Here is a 16,725-nt window from a genome sequence, read left to right on the forward strand (position 1 = left end):
TCAGTGGTTTCCGTACAAGCCCTTAATGATCTAGATTTTAGGAGTTGTTTGTTTACCTCTTAATAGTTCCATTAAGAGACAATCGTTGAATCGTTAATAGGTAAATCTTGTTTGGCAAAAAAAAGTTTGTCTCTTAATGGTTCTAGAACACTCTCAATGATTTTGTATATTGGATCTCCCTTAACCATTAAGAGCCCTAATTTCATCGTACACAATTAGCAAACAATTATATTTCATTTTGCATTATATCATGAGAGTCTCTTAATTATTCTGACCACTTAATTATTCTGCGCCAAACCATTCAGCAATTACCAAACAGCTCCTAGTGTCAAACTCCGTTACCACTAGATATATTTTTAGTGTCAAACTGAAACTTACCTTCAAGATCATCAAAAAAATTATATCCATTCAAACCTCGTATCATCTAAAATAGAAAATTTACATTGGCGTTTTAGTTTTTTATGCTTGGTAGCACGAAAGTATTCGATTTGGTTAGAATTTTTGATGGTTTATACCAATTCATGCTCATCACTGATCTTCAAAATCCTAGAATTTGACTCTAATTACATGAGCATAATGCTTTGGAGTTTGTCCGGTTTTTACCGAACGCCCTAGCAACACATGCACACGCATATTATTCGCAAGTAAATTAGATTTGATTCAAAAAGATATAATTTGTACCCGGTCTTCGGGGTGGAAGCAGGGATGAATAATGCCGTTGATATCGAAAACGGTTAAATCCTTGCATTTGTGAGCACAACTAGTATTCATTCACATTGCCTATACCTGAAAATGGTTATAACCAATTCATTTCTCTTGCTTACACATTTATCTATTCTGTACTAATTAATTCAGCACCTATCAAACAGTTAAATTGTTGATAATTTGTTACCAGCCATAAAATCAATCATCAAGCAACTTGTTACTTGCGCATATCTAGCCAGGGGCAAAACAACATAGTAAAGGGTTGGTCGAACCACTCTATCCCGCATCGGCTAACAATTTCAGACCATGATCGAGAGGTTATCGGGTCGTTTCAAAGCTTGGTCTGCCCATCACACCGAATCAAAAAACACGTACACGTACATACCATATTACAAGTAAACCACGAAAATCTCACCCAACAAACATACAAAAAAACTGCACCAATTCTATCCACACCTTTACCACACTCTGCTGCTAAACTGTCAGCTGATCCTTTACCACTGTTCAATCATAAAACTAGTGTACAATCCCTTCAAATATTCACAACCTTTCTAACAGACTCGGTATATCTCATTCGAATGTAGGGTCTGTGCTGCTGCACCAATAACAAATATAGAAAATAATTAGATTTAAATTTCAACGCACAACTTCGGATGTGTGTGTGTTTAAACAAGTAGACATACCGCTTAATGTCGGAAGATTCAGCTCTGAAGGGGAGACCCTGGCTCGGAACCATATACAGACGAAAATGATATCGTGTCTTCTTTTGGGATGGCGACGAAGTTAAGTGGAACGGTTGATAACCTTCTCATTTCTTTGGAATACCCATTTTGACGTCCAGAATACGATCGAGGAGTCATTGGTTCCATTGTTGGGCTCCCAACAGAGCTTCTGCGAGGTGTTGGAGTCATCGACCCATTGCCGTTCCCACGATACCCGTTGCTTGTCATCCTAAAACTACTAGCTCTCCTTGGACTAGGCTTAGAGCCATAAATGGATTCTCTTTCTTTAAGTAGCAAGTCTTGAAGCCTCTTTTGGTCCTGTGTAAAAGCGAATGGACCTTAATACCCCTCATTTTCTCATATGTAAACGAAGTACCAAGAACAATTTCTGAAAAACGTAGAAAATTTACCCTGGATCGCTTCTTTTCCTCTTCTTTTTGTAGTCTCGATAGTTTATATTCCTCCAAAATCGTCACCAAGCGTGCCTATATTCAGAACGCACAGAGAAAGACTCAAAATCAACATGGGGAAAACAATAATCAAACAAAAACAAGATTTCTTGAAAAGGGGAAAGTTCATTTAGGAACTGTAAATATTTTGACGACCATGAGAACCAACCATCATGAATATCATGCATACGCATTTCATTATTCACGATATTCATCATGAATAGTTCTCAAAATACTTACCGTTCTCAAATGAACCTGCCCCTTTTTGACAAATAATGCAAAAAGAAAACTCACCCCATCGTAAAGGAACAACTTCTTTTTCTCATCTTCCCACGCAATTGTCTTGCATATTAGATTATCAACCATAGCTGTAAGTGGTAGGTTGTCAATGGGAGGATTAATAGAGCTAGCGAAGTGGATGATATGGTATGCAATGAAGAATATATACCCGGAATCTTGTTGACAGTAATTCGAGCCCGTTCAGCACGTTTTAAACTTAGGTGAGCTCCTCTTCCAGCACTGTACCGATTTTGATCCTAAAAATGAATAAAGAAAAGCTGCTCAAAATCTAGAAGCTATTGGTTTAAAGAAACATTTAACTGAGACCATTAAAACCCGTATATATGTGGGTTCCTCCCCTTTCTCCATAAGGGCTTTTTTAGAAAGACTCAAAGGGGTTCGTTTTAGAAAGATTCAAAGGGGTTCCACATCTCCTAACAATCATATACATGTTCTTGTTTAATCTGTTAGAGTCCCACATCGGCGACACTTGAACCATTTATCTTCAATATACGTTGGAACCTCCCTTCTCTCCCCGATGGCTCTTTTGGCAACGGTGTTCCATATATTATCACATGGTATCAGAGCCAATATCCACCACTCCAGGGACACAACACTCTAGGAATCTATACCTCACCCATCTAGCCCCCTCTTGACACTCTAGGACAATCTCTGACCATCTATCCCCCTTTGGCAGGGGGTGTTAGAGTTCCCACATGCTAGACCTTGACCATTTATCCTCAATATATGTTGGAAGGGATCTTTTGAAGAGTAATCTAACGGGGTTCCACGTATTCTCTAATAATCAAAGGAGCATTCGACAGTTGATTAAAAAAAAGAGGAAATGAACATTACTAGATTATAATCTTCAAGCCAATTTTCCTCTTCGCATGCAGAGAGCCACCGTTCTATCCTATCCATGATTTCCTTTCTGCTCAAAGCTTCAGCCTTTACCTTACTAATTTGTGCTTCAATATTCACCAAAAGTTCGCTTGGGTCTACCAGACCTACAAACAAAACGTTCAAAATACTTTACTCCATATCAATCAAACTAGTTTATAATTTGGAAATGAGACCACTTACCAGAATCGATCATTGCGTTAGATTTATCAATAGCCGTGCTTGGATCAGGCTCAATGTGAGTCTTGATGCAAATGTCTTCCAATTCTGACCTCCTCTTCATAACGAGTTCTTTCATTCGGCTTGCTTTCAGTTTACTGAGCCTCTCAACTTCTTGTGAAGCCTGCCAACAAATTTATTATTCAACTGAAATTGACAAATAGAAAGTTGGAAAGAAAAGCCAGAAACGGGTTAAAAGTTTAAACCTGCTGAATAATATCTAACGAAAGAGATGCCGGTTCCACGATTTCTGCTTCGGATAATCTGATAATCGATGTAATTCTTGAAAAGTAACTCTTTTCTTCCCTTGTTGAGTCCATTATATTCCAAAGTTCAAATAGAGATCCAGCAATATCTTTCAGCTATATTTCAGAAAGAAAAAACCCACTTTTTAATAAACTAAAAGCTAAGATATCTGCAGCTTCGTATCGTTCTTTTCTAATAAAACGCCCTTTATCATTCAGCTTAAGTTTACCTTCTGAAACCGCACTTTCTTCTCTGTTTTCAACCTAAGTATGGCGTTTTCTAGACCTTCCAATGTACTATCACTTATGTTTGTTGCATTTTCCAGGCTTGTACCATGCAAGCTCGGATGCACATCACTAATGGTTTTTCCAAAATCCAGCCCAAGAACGCTACACATGGAATGCACCTCATTCACATGCGCCAAAACTTTATGAAGCCGCTCTGACTGCAGATAACATCAATCAACACACAAATATAAAGACCGATGGTTCTGAAAAGATTGTAGCTCGTGTAATTTCTATAACACATTCCTTTTCTATTAGTATATCTTTTCTGGGCATTGCTCCCTTTAGAGTTTAGAATAGTAACACATAGGGGCAGGTTCAAATGAGAACTTGAGAACCAACTTTTCATGTATCATTCATGATGAATATTGTGATAGATATTAATCACGAAAATTATTCATAACAAAATGCATAATACATATAAGGTCTTCTACCTTTTCCTTCTGCAGAGTACGAAGATGAGACTGGTATTCTCCAAGTTTTCTAAGAGACAAATCTTGTTCTTCCAGATTCAACGAACTAACTGCATCTACAAATTGACTATATCCTGATATTTCACCATTAATTTTTTCAATTTGGCCCTTGATATCTGCAAACTGTTTGATTCTTTCCTCTTTCTTGACTTTCAAATCTTCTACCAACGGTGAAACCATTGCAAGTTGAGCTTTCAACGATGATGATTTGGTTTCCATGTTTAGCTGTACAATTCGGGAGAACATATCAAACGCAGTTACTAAACATAAACACTTGTTTAAGATAAGTTAAACTTAAACCATATTTTGTTTCTCCATACCCAAAAGATTCTTATAGGTTGGAACTTAAAATCAAACGCCTCTTGAAAAGTTAAAAATGGACTTATTTACTATGGAATAGAAAGAGGTCAATGCATCCACATAATGATCAATAACATTGAAATATCATGAAGAAACTCATTGACAGCATTTAAAAGGAACGTTCAAGAAATTAGAAAGAAAAAACTGCATAATCTTCGTTGTTTAGACAACCTCATGGACATTTTAAATTAATAAGCCAAACAATAAATTTATCTTAACTACTCAAGCAACCATCTTACCTGACATTTTTGTATCAAACCAACCGTTATACTTGAAAAAATCCCAAAAAGAACACTTGCACTGCAAAACCTGATCATTTTTGCCCAAAATTTGCAGGGTACAATGGTTTTTGTGAAAGCTAAAATCTATTATAACAGTTTAAAATGCATATTTGGCAAGTTTGCAAGTTAGTTTGGTGATTTTTTCAACTACGATGGTTATTTTGATACGAAGCGTCAAGGACAGTGGTGTAACTATGCAACTCACTTCTTTATGTTTCTTGCTATAAAGCATTAAAGCCCATGGTTAATACAATTTTCTCTAAAACTTTTATGTGCCATAACTGTCTTCAATCCAAAATATGGTCGACTTGGGTTTCAAAGTCAAAGTGTGTCTTTATTTAGAAAGAGAGTATATATAATAAAGCTAAAGGGGTGGGTGAAAGACTACTAAAAGGTAAACATGATTAAGATTAGGTAAAAGCAATATTAAAGTTGACAATGATGGCTTCTTCAACCAAGACCATTCTTTTACCGGAAAATGAACGTTAAGATCACCAAGAGAGGCTATGAGGGTGGCGAGTTCAGCTTCTTTGGCGGCAACGGACTGATGAAGGCGGGCTTTAGCGGTTGCAGCCTCATCAACCTTTCTTCTGTAAACTTCTAAGCACTCTCTCTCCAATTCCAATAACATTCTATCTTTCTCTGCTTCATTCTCACCTATGTCCATCCATATTTGCTGCTCACAGAAGATAAAAATCGAAAGAAAGGCACATTTTTATCATCAAAAATTCCACAAAAATATAATAGATTTCTGAAATCATACATAATTCCATGTCCTATCCCAATTGCTTTGGGGGAAAGGAGAAAGAAATTATAGGGTTTATAGCAGTTGCATTTTCCAAATTCTAGTTGAACAAGAAGAGCCTGTAAAACTTGTGAAATGAATGGACAACAGAATTATTAAATGAATTTAACAAAATTAAAAGAAAAATCATATAAATTTTAGAATAACATCTTGTGACTTCAATTCCAAAAGCTTCACCTCTCACAGTTGCATTAATTTCAGGGAACCGAAAATACCCCCTCAATTTCATGACTTACATTCCATATTTCCAACAGTCCACTGATTTTGAGGCGAATTAAAGAATACCCATTTCGAGATATCCATTTGAAAACTTGCAGACACCATCAAATTCAGAAAATTAACAAAACCCATGACAAGAACATATGAAAATGAAACAAATTTGCAGGTAATTTCAAATTGAAAAGTGGGATTGAAACAAATAAATTTGGTAAAGATTGAGTTTAGACTGTTTATTGAGAAGGAAAAAAAAAAGAGTACCTGAAGTTCCCGAAGTAAAGTATTGCAAGTAGTGGCGGTACGGGCACTAGAAGGACTCCCTGCCAACATTGCTCTTTAATCGCACTTTTCCCCCACTTTCTCCCTCAAAAAGAACAACCAGAGACAGAAGAAGAGAACAGCTTTTTGATGAAAATAAACACAGAAGCAAAATGAACAAGAAGATGTGTTTTAGTATTTCTCAAGTCAAAGAGAGGAGGCCATTACTGATATCAAAAGAAAACTTGTGGGTCTCTTTCCATCCTTCTTGCTTGTTTCTCTTCACCAACAACAACCAGAATACCCTTTTAAAATTCAAGTGTAAAACCACAACTAATAATACACCACCACCAACAACAAGATCTGAAGCTTCCTTCAACCCACACCAACAAACCCCACTATCCTGCGTATTGCTTTTGCTTCAAAATTTGATCTTGAAATGTAAAGAAATTGAAAAATCAAGAAAACCCGAAATAGATCTGTTTAGAAACTTACTAAAAGAGATGGAAAAACCAAGTAGGGATAAGAGCAAAAGAATTAGGTACTGGTGAAGAGGACAAACAAACAAAATGGACCACAGCGCAAACCCCTTTTTTCAAGAAGCAGAGGAGTGGATTAAGCTACAATGCGCACTAGCCGGATCTGCGCACGTTAATACAAGATTTCTTTACTAAATCCTCTCTCTCTCTCTCTCTATTAAAGATGGGTTCTTTTCTTCTCTCTCTTAAAAATAATCAAAAGGCGTATAAATTTTGTTCGATTAAACGCTTCAATTACAGGAAAAGAATATCACTCCAATGCCAAAGAAAATTACATGATCCATTTCCATTTTCCTTATTATGTCCTCACATCAAGTATCTCATTAAATATATTAAATGGTGTAAGCAAATAAGTCAGGGTTTTAGGGGTTCTGCAACCATCGCAACGGTGGCGCGTGGTGCACACAAATAGGTGTTAATGGGAAGTGGGTGTCACTGGCGGTAAAGAGGGTGTGGTGGTGAGTCCAAGATGTAGGGTCTATGGGGACGAAGAGCCAGCAATGAAGCAGCTGTGTGAAGGCAGAATTGCTTTTATATTTTTTTAAAAATCATCTTCTTTTGGGTTGTTAAATGTTTACATCAAGTTTTATTTTCAGGAGAAGCATCTTTTTTAGTGAGGTGTGAGTGTGGTGGATTTATTAGAAGGATGGACCTTAATACACAAGGAATTAAATAAATATGTATTTTTTATGTCTTTTTTACGAGGGTGTTTGGGATTGCTTATAAAAACAGTTTATTGACTTATTCTGGTGTGGCATTAATAATAAATACTTTTGAGTGTTTGAATAAACAAGTTACACCGGTGTTAAACTGGTAATAAGAAGTTTTTTAAGAAGTTAAAGCATTCTAACTTATAATAAGTTGATAAGCACTTTTATAGAAAAGTATAAGTTATTTCAAAAAAGCAATACCAAACACCCCTTTATTATTAATATCAAATAATTTAATTAAAATTAAACAAAAAATGTGACTAATGTAATTACGATAAATCTACAACTACAATCATGACATGAGTAACGGAGTTTAAAGATTAAAAAATTAATTTTATATATATATATATATATATAGGGTTGGGTTCATGTCAGACCAAAGGTTTTTCGTGAGACCCGTAAGATCAATTTATGTTCATTGATCAATTTTATAAGTGAATGATCTAATGATCCAAATTACACGATGGCAATTTTGTGATTATTGAGAAGTCTCATGGCATTTACGAATGTTTAGATTTTCATATTATAGATCTAATCCAAAGGTTGTAAATTGGTTTTACAGGTCTCACGAAAAACCATTGGTCTCACATGATCCTAAGTCTATATATATATATATATATATATATATATCATAAATAGAATTTAGAGGTCGTGTTATTGTACTTATATCTAGTATAGATGTATAATATCTGGTTTGCATCCATCAGGTTAAAAATTCTTAATAGGGTCCTTTGAATTTAAGTTTTTCAAAATACACAAGATATTTTTGTTTTTATATTTCGTTTGATATATAAATCACGTGAAATCTAATATTTGCGTTCATCATTCGTTATCTTTATATGAATAATTTTGGCTTATTTAGGGGCCGTTTACCTGATTGCTTACCCGATAAGCGCTTACCGATAAGAGTCAACATTATGATTTATTTTGATGCACAAGATTTTAGTACATCAAAACATATCGAATGCAACAATTTACTGGGTAAACGCTTACCTGGGTAAGAGTCGTCATCCTCACTTACCGGGTAAGACTCTCCATCATTCTCATCGCTCTTACCCGGTAAGATTCCTGACCCTTCTCATGTTCATCTGATAAGGAAATTTATCCGGTAAACACTTACCAAGTTGTTTAGTAAACGACCCCTTAGTCTTTTTGAGTTTCAGATTTTTGGTTCAACAGGTAAACATGCTAGGACCCAGGATGGTTCGGCACACCAGGTGACACCTTTCAAAGCAATTTCTTCGAAACTTTAAAAAAAGTGAACCATCGTGTCATAAAGGAGTTGTAATGTAACTTTATGGATTATTTTAAGTTGATGAAGTTTTTCTCTCTAAAGTACATGTATACACTTATGTTTGTTTCAATCATGCGTCAAAACATCTCAACTTACCTCTTGTCAGCTTCAGACCCCAGTTATAACTAAAAACACATATGTAATTGTCCCTAATTGCTACCCGTAAGGAACTCGCAACAAGCCCATGCTCTTTCCCCTTTTCAACAACGCTTCATAAATGACAACATGATAGGATATCGATCATCTTGTCTAACATGTTCATCTGTATATTACTTCATTGCGGCATTCATGCCTCCTGCTTGAAATTCATTGCATCAATAATGCATATCTAAATTCTTGAAAAATGAAGTATGGATCTATATACACCTTTTCAATGAACTATCATTTTGTTCCCGTGCCATTTTCTATGTCGTATCTAAACAGTTTCAGTTTCAACCAGTATCGAGATTTTACCAGCCTTTCGGAGTTCCAGTAAAACCCTTTGTGCTTCCAATAATTCTTTATATCATAACTACTTTTTCTCGAGAAAATCCCAAAACTTTTTCGTTTGTAAACATGGATAGAATATATCGTTTGAAACAAATTTATTACAACTATTTATCGTTTTTAAGTATAAGTCTTTGAGATTTCTTCAACTAACGTTAATTATTTCGATATAAAATATTAAATACAATAATTATAGAAATAAGTGGTTATTTATTTTTATTAGAATATTATAATTGTTTAATAAACATTTGCTTATTTTCTAGAGTTTAAAATTGCATGAAAGAAGTATTTGTTTTTTGTGCATTAAAATCATTGATGAGAGCATATAATTGACATCCCCAATCATTAGCTCAATAATAGATGGAGTACATAGACCTTGTAATTATTTTATTACATCTGAACAGCTTTGAGAGGTTATGTATTTATATAGTCCTAATTATGTGAGTTATTAGCTCATTAATACATGGAGTACTTCCTAACAAATTTATGTGTAACGGGTTATTTGGCAGTTGCTGAATGATTTGGTGCTGAATGATTAAATGGCTCTCATCATATAGTGTAAAATGAAATATAATTGCTCAATAATTGTTTGCAATGGAATTAGGATACTGAATGGTTAAGGGAGGCCCATGATATAAAATCATTTAAAGGATTTTAGAACCATTAAAAGACAGACTTTTTTTGCCAAACAAAATTCACCTCTTAATGAAACTATTAAGAGCTAAATAAACAGCTCATAAGATCCACAGGGAGCATAAAAATATTAAATATTCTTTTGAATTATCTGAACCGTTAATAAAACTTGGATCTTTAATAATTCTTTTATAAGTCAACGGTTCGAGTCTTGTAATACTTGATAGAAATCAAAAAGTAAATTGTAATATTAACCATTTTATAAGACATTAAAAAAAATTATTAAACATTTATATGAAAAAAGGGCTAATATTATGTTTTTTTATTAATTAGCTTATTGTTTCATAATTATATAATTTGTTAGGTTGTCTAACTTTCGTTCAAAAAACTTATTGTAATGCATTAAGATAAAACATACAATTATCGATTTTATAAGTTTAAGTGTCTTAATAAACCCGTTTAATTGTAGGGTTCAATACACCCTTAATATAAATTAACCAGTTGTATTTCAGGTTTTATATAAATACAATATTTTGCAAGTCGAAGATCAATAACATTTTATTCGCATGGATATCTCATTTTTTTTTTCAAAACGAATATGACTTCACTTGGCTTCCAATAATGTACAATCGCTTGATTTATTTGAAGCTTTTATCAATGCACACTGTTGAACGGATTTCTTAATCATATAATCTTAAATCATCCTTTTACGTTTTTAAATCATGCTTAGCAGACACTTAACATACCAACTACCTTCTTATTTGACTCGTATTCTAGAAACATGTATTAATTTAATAAGATCGTACCACAAGAACTTGAAAAGGCGAAAAATCATAAAGTTCCAACATTTAAGTGACATAATATTACAATCTAAACTATTTTGTACGGTTAAATTGATTTTACCTAAACATATGATTTGTGGGATAAGCTATTACGTACGTAGTTGTGCACGTTGGTTCCATAGATTGGGGAATGGTATGAAAGGGATCATGAATGAGATGTTTAGGCTGGACCACATCAAACTCGACCTTAAGGAGAGAGGAGGTGATGGTGATCAAGATCCTTACAGTCCCTCGTATGCATTTCAATGATGATCGAGCGTATGATATCTTTAAGGGATATTTTAGTCTTTTAATACCCATAACTTATTTCTTATTTGTTTACTTTGAAATATCACATTTTTCTTGTGTTATATCAGTCTCTTCTCCAACAAATCTTCAACGACGAGGTTGTGAATGATACGTGAATTATTATTTTGAACCTGGGGTTTTGTTCGGGTTAATTATGTTTCAACTTTGAGTTCAGTGCATTTGAGATTTTGATTCAATTTAAGTGAAAACGATAAAAAAGATAATATCAAAAATATTAAAATAGATGTTAAAAACATATGATAAACTCTTAACAATATGAACAAATAGTAAATAATAAACGATTCACAAAGTTAAAATATATATTTCATTAATTATGATTAAAAGATATAGTGCCTTCTACAAAATGGAACTCCTAAAATAAATTAATTAATTTAAAAAGAAAATTGTATAATGTCAAATCAAATGGAATTATTGCATGATGACTTTTGATGAAAAATGTTGAGAATTGTACTTTGCTTTTCATGGAATCCAAAAAAGAAGTGGTTTATAAAATCTAACTTTATAAGAACCAATAATACAAAACATATATGTTTAATTTATAATGGATATGGTCGACTTACATTAGTCTCAAATGTACAAATTGCTATATTTAAAAGTAGCTACAAACTTATCAATTGTATACCAAGTATATGTCTTGCAGATATATCAAGTTTTCAAGTACATATATAATAACAACTTCCAAAATTCACAGATGTAAAGCAACCATAACTTCTTTCACATCTTTCTCTTTCCTTATTTTTCATATGTGTCCGACTTGTAATGTACAATTTTAAAATAAAAACGAGGGTTAGACTATAAGGTATAGTGAGAAATCTCTTTTGATTACTATTACAGGGTGAAAATCAACAAAACACTTTTACTAGAAAGCCCAAATAAACAATGTTTTATTGAAACAAACATCTTTGTCGCATTATATAGATGAGACAACATCATCTTATCGCATCAAACCCATTGAGGTATCAAACTTGTGGCATCAATACATGATACACCAACTTGTTGTGTCTCATTGATGCGATAACACATTTTTGTCGCATTATACACATGTGATAACCACACTTGTCGTGTCTCACATATGCGATAATCCTCATTTGTCGCATCTCATTGGTGCGATAATATCTTTTCTTCGCATCTCATTGGTGCGATAATATCTTTTCTTCGCATCACATGGGTGCGATAAATGCATTCCTCGCATCACAATGATGCAATAAACATCCTTCTCGCATCACAAGGATGAGATGAATACACTTCATCGCATCATAAAGATGCGATAAACCAAACTCATCACATCAGGAAAGTGCGATAAGAGTTTACACATGATCAAAATCTCATTTTCAACATATAGTTGATTATGTCACCCTTATCTCAGTATACGTCTCTTTTTAATTATATCACATTTATCCCAAAATACATCTCTTCTGGTTATGCCACCTTTATCCCAAAATATATCCCTCCTAAGCATGTCACTCTTATTCCAACCAGTTAATAGTAACATATCAAAATCCAAAATTATGCTAATAAATAACATATAATAATATTCAAAATATCAAGTATGAAACCATGCGATTTCTCCTCCAAAAACAAATCAATTAATATTTTTAAAAGTAAAACTCACCTTGTAACACAAGTAGATTGAAAATATAAATTCAACAACGAATTCCAGTTAAAAACATGAAATCAGATACTTCTTCTTCTGTTTTTCTCTTATGTTATGTTCGAACTCCGAAACAAACCACAAATAACCTTTCTTCCTTCTAAAATTTCCTTCTCTTTTTTCTTTTTCCCAAAATGGAATATAAAACACATATAAAAGAAGAGGTTGTGTAAAAGGTAGATATGTTAAACAAATTTTTTAAAATGCACCCCTCAACTTTCACCATTTAATGAAAACCACCTTTAAACTTTCCAATCACAACCCGGTTATCACAAACATCACCCAAGAATCAAACTAATTTATAGAAGATGGATCACATAATTCATTAATTAAAAAATAATTTCAGAATTTATGATAATTCCATTTTAAATTAAATAAATCCTTAAAAATCACATTATATCTTTTAGATTCAATATTTTTTAATTTTAATCAATTCACATTTTATCAAGTTTTATATAATTTTTTAGATACACTTTTTATAAATAAAAAGAATCACAATTTTCTTGAATATCACATGTGATATCCAAAATCCAATTCATATGTGATAATGCATATATTTTTGTTAATCATATGTGATAATGTAGATAATTTTGTTAATTATATGTGATTATATATATTTACATGTATAGATCTTTTTGTGATTTAAATATTATCATATGTAATAATATGTCACTTATATTCAGACGTATATTACCTTATGTGAGATATGTACAAAAATTCACATAGTGGATCATATAAGATACTTAATAGATCATATGTTAAACGGAATTAATTACATGTTATTCAAAATCTGGATCAAAAAACTAGAGGGAAAAAAAACAGTGAAAAGTGTAATGAATTGATTGTCGATATCATATGCCATGATAAAATTTTTGAATTAATTAAAATTAAAAAATAAATAAATCTGAAAGATATAATATTTTTTAAGGATTTATCTAATTCAAATAGTAAATAAATATAAAATTATTGTCTATTTTAAATTTATGTGTTTCTTAATTAATGGATTATGTGGTACATATTTTTTCTGGTCTTCTCATAGATTGTTTGTCTTCTTATTTGGGCATGCCTCTATATATATACGAGGCCTTTTTTAAACATAATGCAATTTTGTGACACTCGTGAGATCCAATCTTAAAGTTATGTATTTTAAAAGTTTGTTTATTAAAATGATAATTAAATTAAGTACAAGTTTTATATATAAATGATAAAATCTCGTGGCATGTAAAAGCAATTCCAATCATTCAGCAAAAACAATAATTTATCAGTGAAAAAGCTCCATTCACACAATGGAAGGGACAATAAAATGCGATTTTCCGTCCCAATGGTTTGCAATTCATTTTATTTTCATCCTTGAAACTAATTACCACCCATAAGTACGAGGGACTAAAATAAAAATGCATTGTAAATCACAAGAATGAAAAAGACAATAATGTTTAAACCGAAAGGATAAAAATAATAACAAATTATAAACTATGAAGATGAAAATCGTAATTTTAAAACCACAAGGACAAAAACAGAACCAAACTGTAATCATTTTATTAATTTATTATTATAATAATAACTATTTACAAATTATAATTGTTTTATTAAATATAATATTGAGAAAAAAAATCGAGAACCAAATTGAAAGAAAAAAACGGATTTAAAAAAATTCTATCGAGAATCAAATAAAAAATGGATTTAAAAACAATTCAAGAACAATCTGGATAGCCAGTTCGTGTTCAATTTTATTAGTTTGAATCGAGTTTTCGCCCTTTAAAATCATGTATATTTGATATCAATAATACTCCAAAGGTCAAAAGTATCAGGAGGTCTCAAGTTCAAATCTAAGGAGGAATAAAAATCATATTGTGGCCACGGAGGTTCAAATGCGGTGACTTCGGGCTATCTGCAAAGCAGATGGTCGACATGGAATTAGTCGACTCACATAACGGGTTGAATATCCAGGTTAATTAAAAATAATAATAATACTCCCAATTTCATAATTGTGGTTTATTAGGCAGGAAAGAAGATAAGATGACATAAAAGTAGGAGAAAAGAATATTCAACCAAACACCAACTTTGGTTATACCTACTATTATTTCATTATTATGTATGAATCTCAATAATACAAACAATAGGTGTTTTAGTAGTTGCATATGTTATAATTGGGTGCAAGCATGCAAGGTATCGTATTATTGGATGATCTGGTTTTTGAGCACCCCTACTGACAACAGTCACGGGATCATTTGTCGTCTTATAAAGCAAGAGGGTTGCGGTTTGATCTTGTTGGATGATATAAATAACTTTTTATACGTTTCAATATTCAAATGCACGTGATGGATTGATGAAACCAATAAGTTTAATAGGACAATGACCTGATATAAAGGTCGTAATAAAAAGAAAAAGATAGACCATCTAATATGTATTGACACATGTCACCCTCATTACGACTTCTTTATTGTACTTCTCTCCCAATACAAATACAATGCGAATGCAATATGGTATGTATATGTGTTTGTGTGTGGGTTGAGCTCCAGTGAAAATTAAAGTTATTGTAAAAAGGGTACGAAGAGATTTCTACCATTTGATTAATCTCAGTTCAAAAGAAACATAGATCAACACTAATAAGATATACCAGATCAATTTCTTTATAAATGTAATTCATGGGTTGATTTGAGATTAAAATGGATCAAATGTCTAAATCCATTCTCTCACTTCTCATTTTAACTCTTATTCTCGTTAAATCATTCGTTTTGTGTGTATATATAAGATAATGCGAGACCATTCAATTTTCGTGAGATTATCATATATAAGCCCTTGGATAAATTGACCTAGTCAAACTTTCACAACAAATGACCAGATCTTTATAGCAAAAACCATCAACCATTCACACGACCAACCATCACATGAAAAATCCTGAACATGCATATGGAAAACATGAAAACACATCAAACATTAATAGAAAAAAAAAACATAAAAAACCTTCACATTAAATATATTTAAATCTTAAATGGTCTCACGTGTCTCACGATAACTAATATCACAAGAACTAACTACACACGTATAAGTGAGATATTGTAATGTTCGTGGTAAGAGTTTTTAATTTACGAGATTCAATCAAAACGTCACCTTTGTATAAAAATTTAGAATAAAATTCAATTTTGGTTCCTAATGTTTGCAACTTTCAACGGGTATTGTCCATAAACTTCAAAAGCTCGGATTTCACCCCTCACGTTTGTCAATTTCCAATGATTTTGATTCCTTTGTTTAACAATCATTAACTTTTTCAGTAAGTTCAACTAAACAATAATAGTTTAGTCATTTTCACTATTTTGTTAATTTTATATTAAAATTAAAAAACATATTATATTTTGTAATTTAAACTGTAAAACAAAAAATAAAAGAAAAAGGATAACCAGTTAACCACCATCTTTCATGTTTTTTGTTTTACAATTAAAAAATATAATATGGTTTTTTAAAATTTTAACATAATAAAAATGACTAAAACATTTATCATTTAATCGGACTTAGGGGTCGTTTACTAAACACTTACTTGGTAAGTGCTTACCAGATAAATCTCTTTATCGGATGAACATTAGAGGGACCAAGAATCTTACCGGATAACAACAATGAAAAGGATAGAGAGTCTTACCCGATAAGTAAGGATGACGACTCTTACCCAAGTAAACACTTACCCAGTAATTTGTTGCATTCGATATGTTTTGATGTACTAAAATCTTACGTATCAAAATAAATTATATGTTGAATCTTATCGGTAAGCACTTACCGAGTACACATTTAAGTAAACCGCCCCTTAATTGAGAAGGTTAACAACCGTTAGAAAAAAGACCAAAACCATTAAAAATTGACAAACATGAATGACCAAATCCGAGTTTTTAAAATCTAAAAATAATATCCGTTAAAAATTATAAACATTTACTAAAAACTTAAATAATATTCATTGATAAACAATTACTTATGGATATTAAAGTTCGTACTTTTTTTAACATTTGGAATAAAGTTTGATGAGTGGGTGGAAGGGTAATCATTGGGTGTAACATACAAGTATGGTCGTGCGGTGG

The 16,725-nt window shown here is 32.3% G+C and overlaps 1 protein-coding gene across 3 annotated transcripts; it reads right to left on the reverse strand.

The window, feature by feature from the left end:
- Positions 1-1,029: 1,029 nt before the first annotated feature.
- Positions 1,030-6,808, reverse strand: LOC112502209 (65-kDa microtubule-associated protein 6-like). Of its 3 annotated transcripts, none has more exons than XM_025106063.1 (13): positions 6,693-6,804; positions 6,201-6,600; positions 5,391-5,594; positions 4,239-4,502; positions 3,750-3,965; positions 3,481-3,636; positions 3,239-3,398; positions 3,011-3,162; positions 2,325-2,412; positions 2,171-2,244; positions 1,838-1,912; positions 1,389-1,745; positions 1,030-1,300 (listed from the first exon to the last, which is right to left on the reverse strand). In XM_025106063.1, exons 2-12 carry the CDS (start codon positions 6,267-6,269, stop codon positions 1,407-1,409), a joined length of 1,797 nt encoding a protein of 598 aa, XP_024961831.1. In that variant the 5' UTR covers positions 6,270-6,600; positions 6,693-6,804; the 3' UTR covers positions 1,030-1,300; positions 1,389-1,406. The 3 variants fall into 3 exon arrangements, with proteins under 3 accessions (XP_024961831.1, XP_024961832.1, XP_024961833.1); XM_025106064.1 differs by having other exon boundaries at positions 6,201-6,340; positions 6,426-6,804; XM_025106065.1 differs by having other exon boundaries at positions 1,030-1,297; positions 6,201-6,808.
- Positions 6,809-16,725: the final 9,917 nt, after the last annotated feature.

The sequence above is a fragment of the Cynara cardunculus genome, unplaced genomic scaffold (genome assembly GCF_001531365.2).
Source record: "Cynara cardunculus var. scolymus isolate 2C unplaced genomic scaffold, CcrdV1 Un_Scaffold_1081, whole genome shotgun sequence".
Classification (NCBI taxonomy): Eukaryota; Viridiplantae; Streptophyta; class Magnoliopsida; order Asterales; family Asteraceae; genus Cynara; species Cynara cardunculus.

Coding starts and splice junctions, on each gene's coding strand:
- LOC112502209 (XM_025106065.1), bottom strand. CDS start 6,269: ATGTTGGCAGGGAGTCCTTCTAGTGCCCGTACCGCCACTACTTGCAAT. Junction 3,399..3,480: donor CGTTAGATATTATTCAGCAG/GTTTAAACTTTT, acceptor ATTTGTTGGCAG/GCTTCACAAGAAGTTGAGAG. Junction 1,913..2,170: donor AGTTGTTCCTTTACGATGGG/GTGAGTTTTCTT, acceptor TTCTGAATATAG/GCACGCTTGGTGACGATTTT.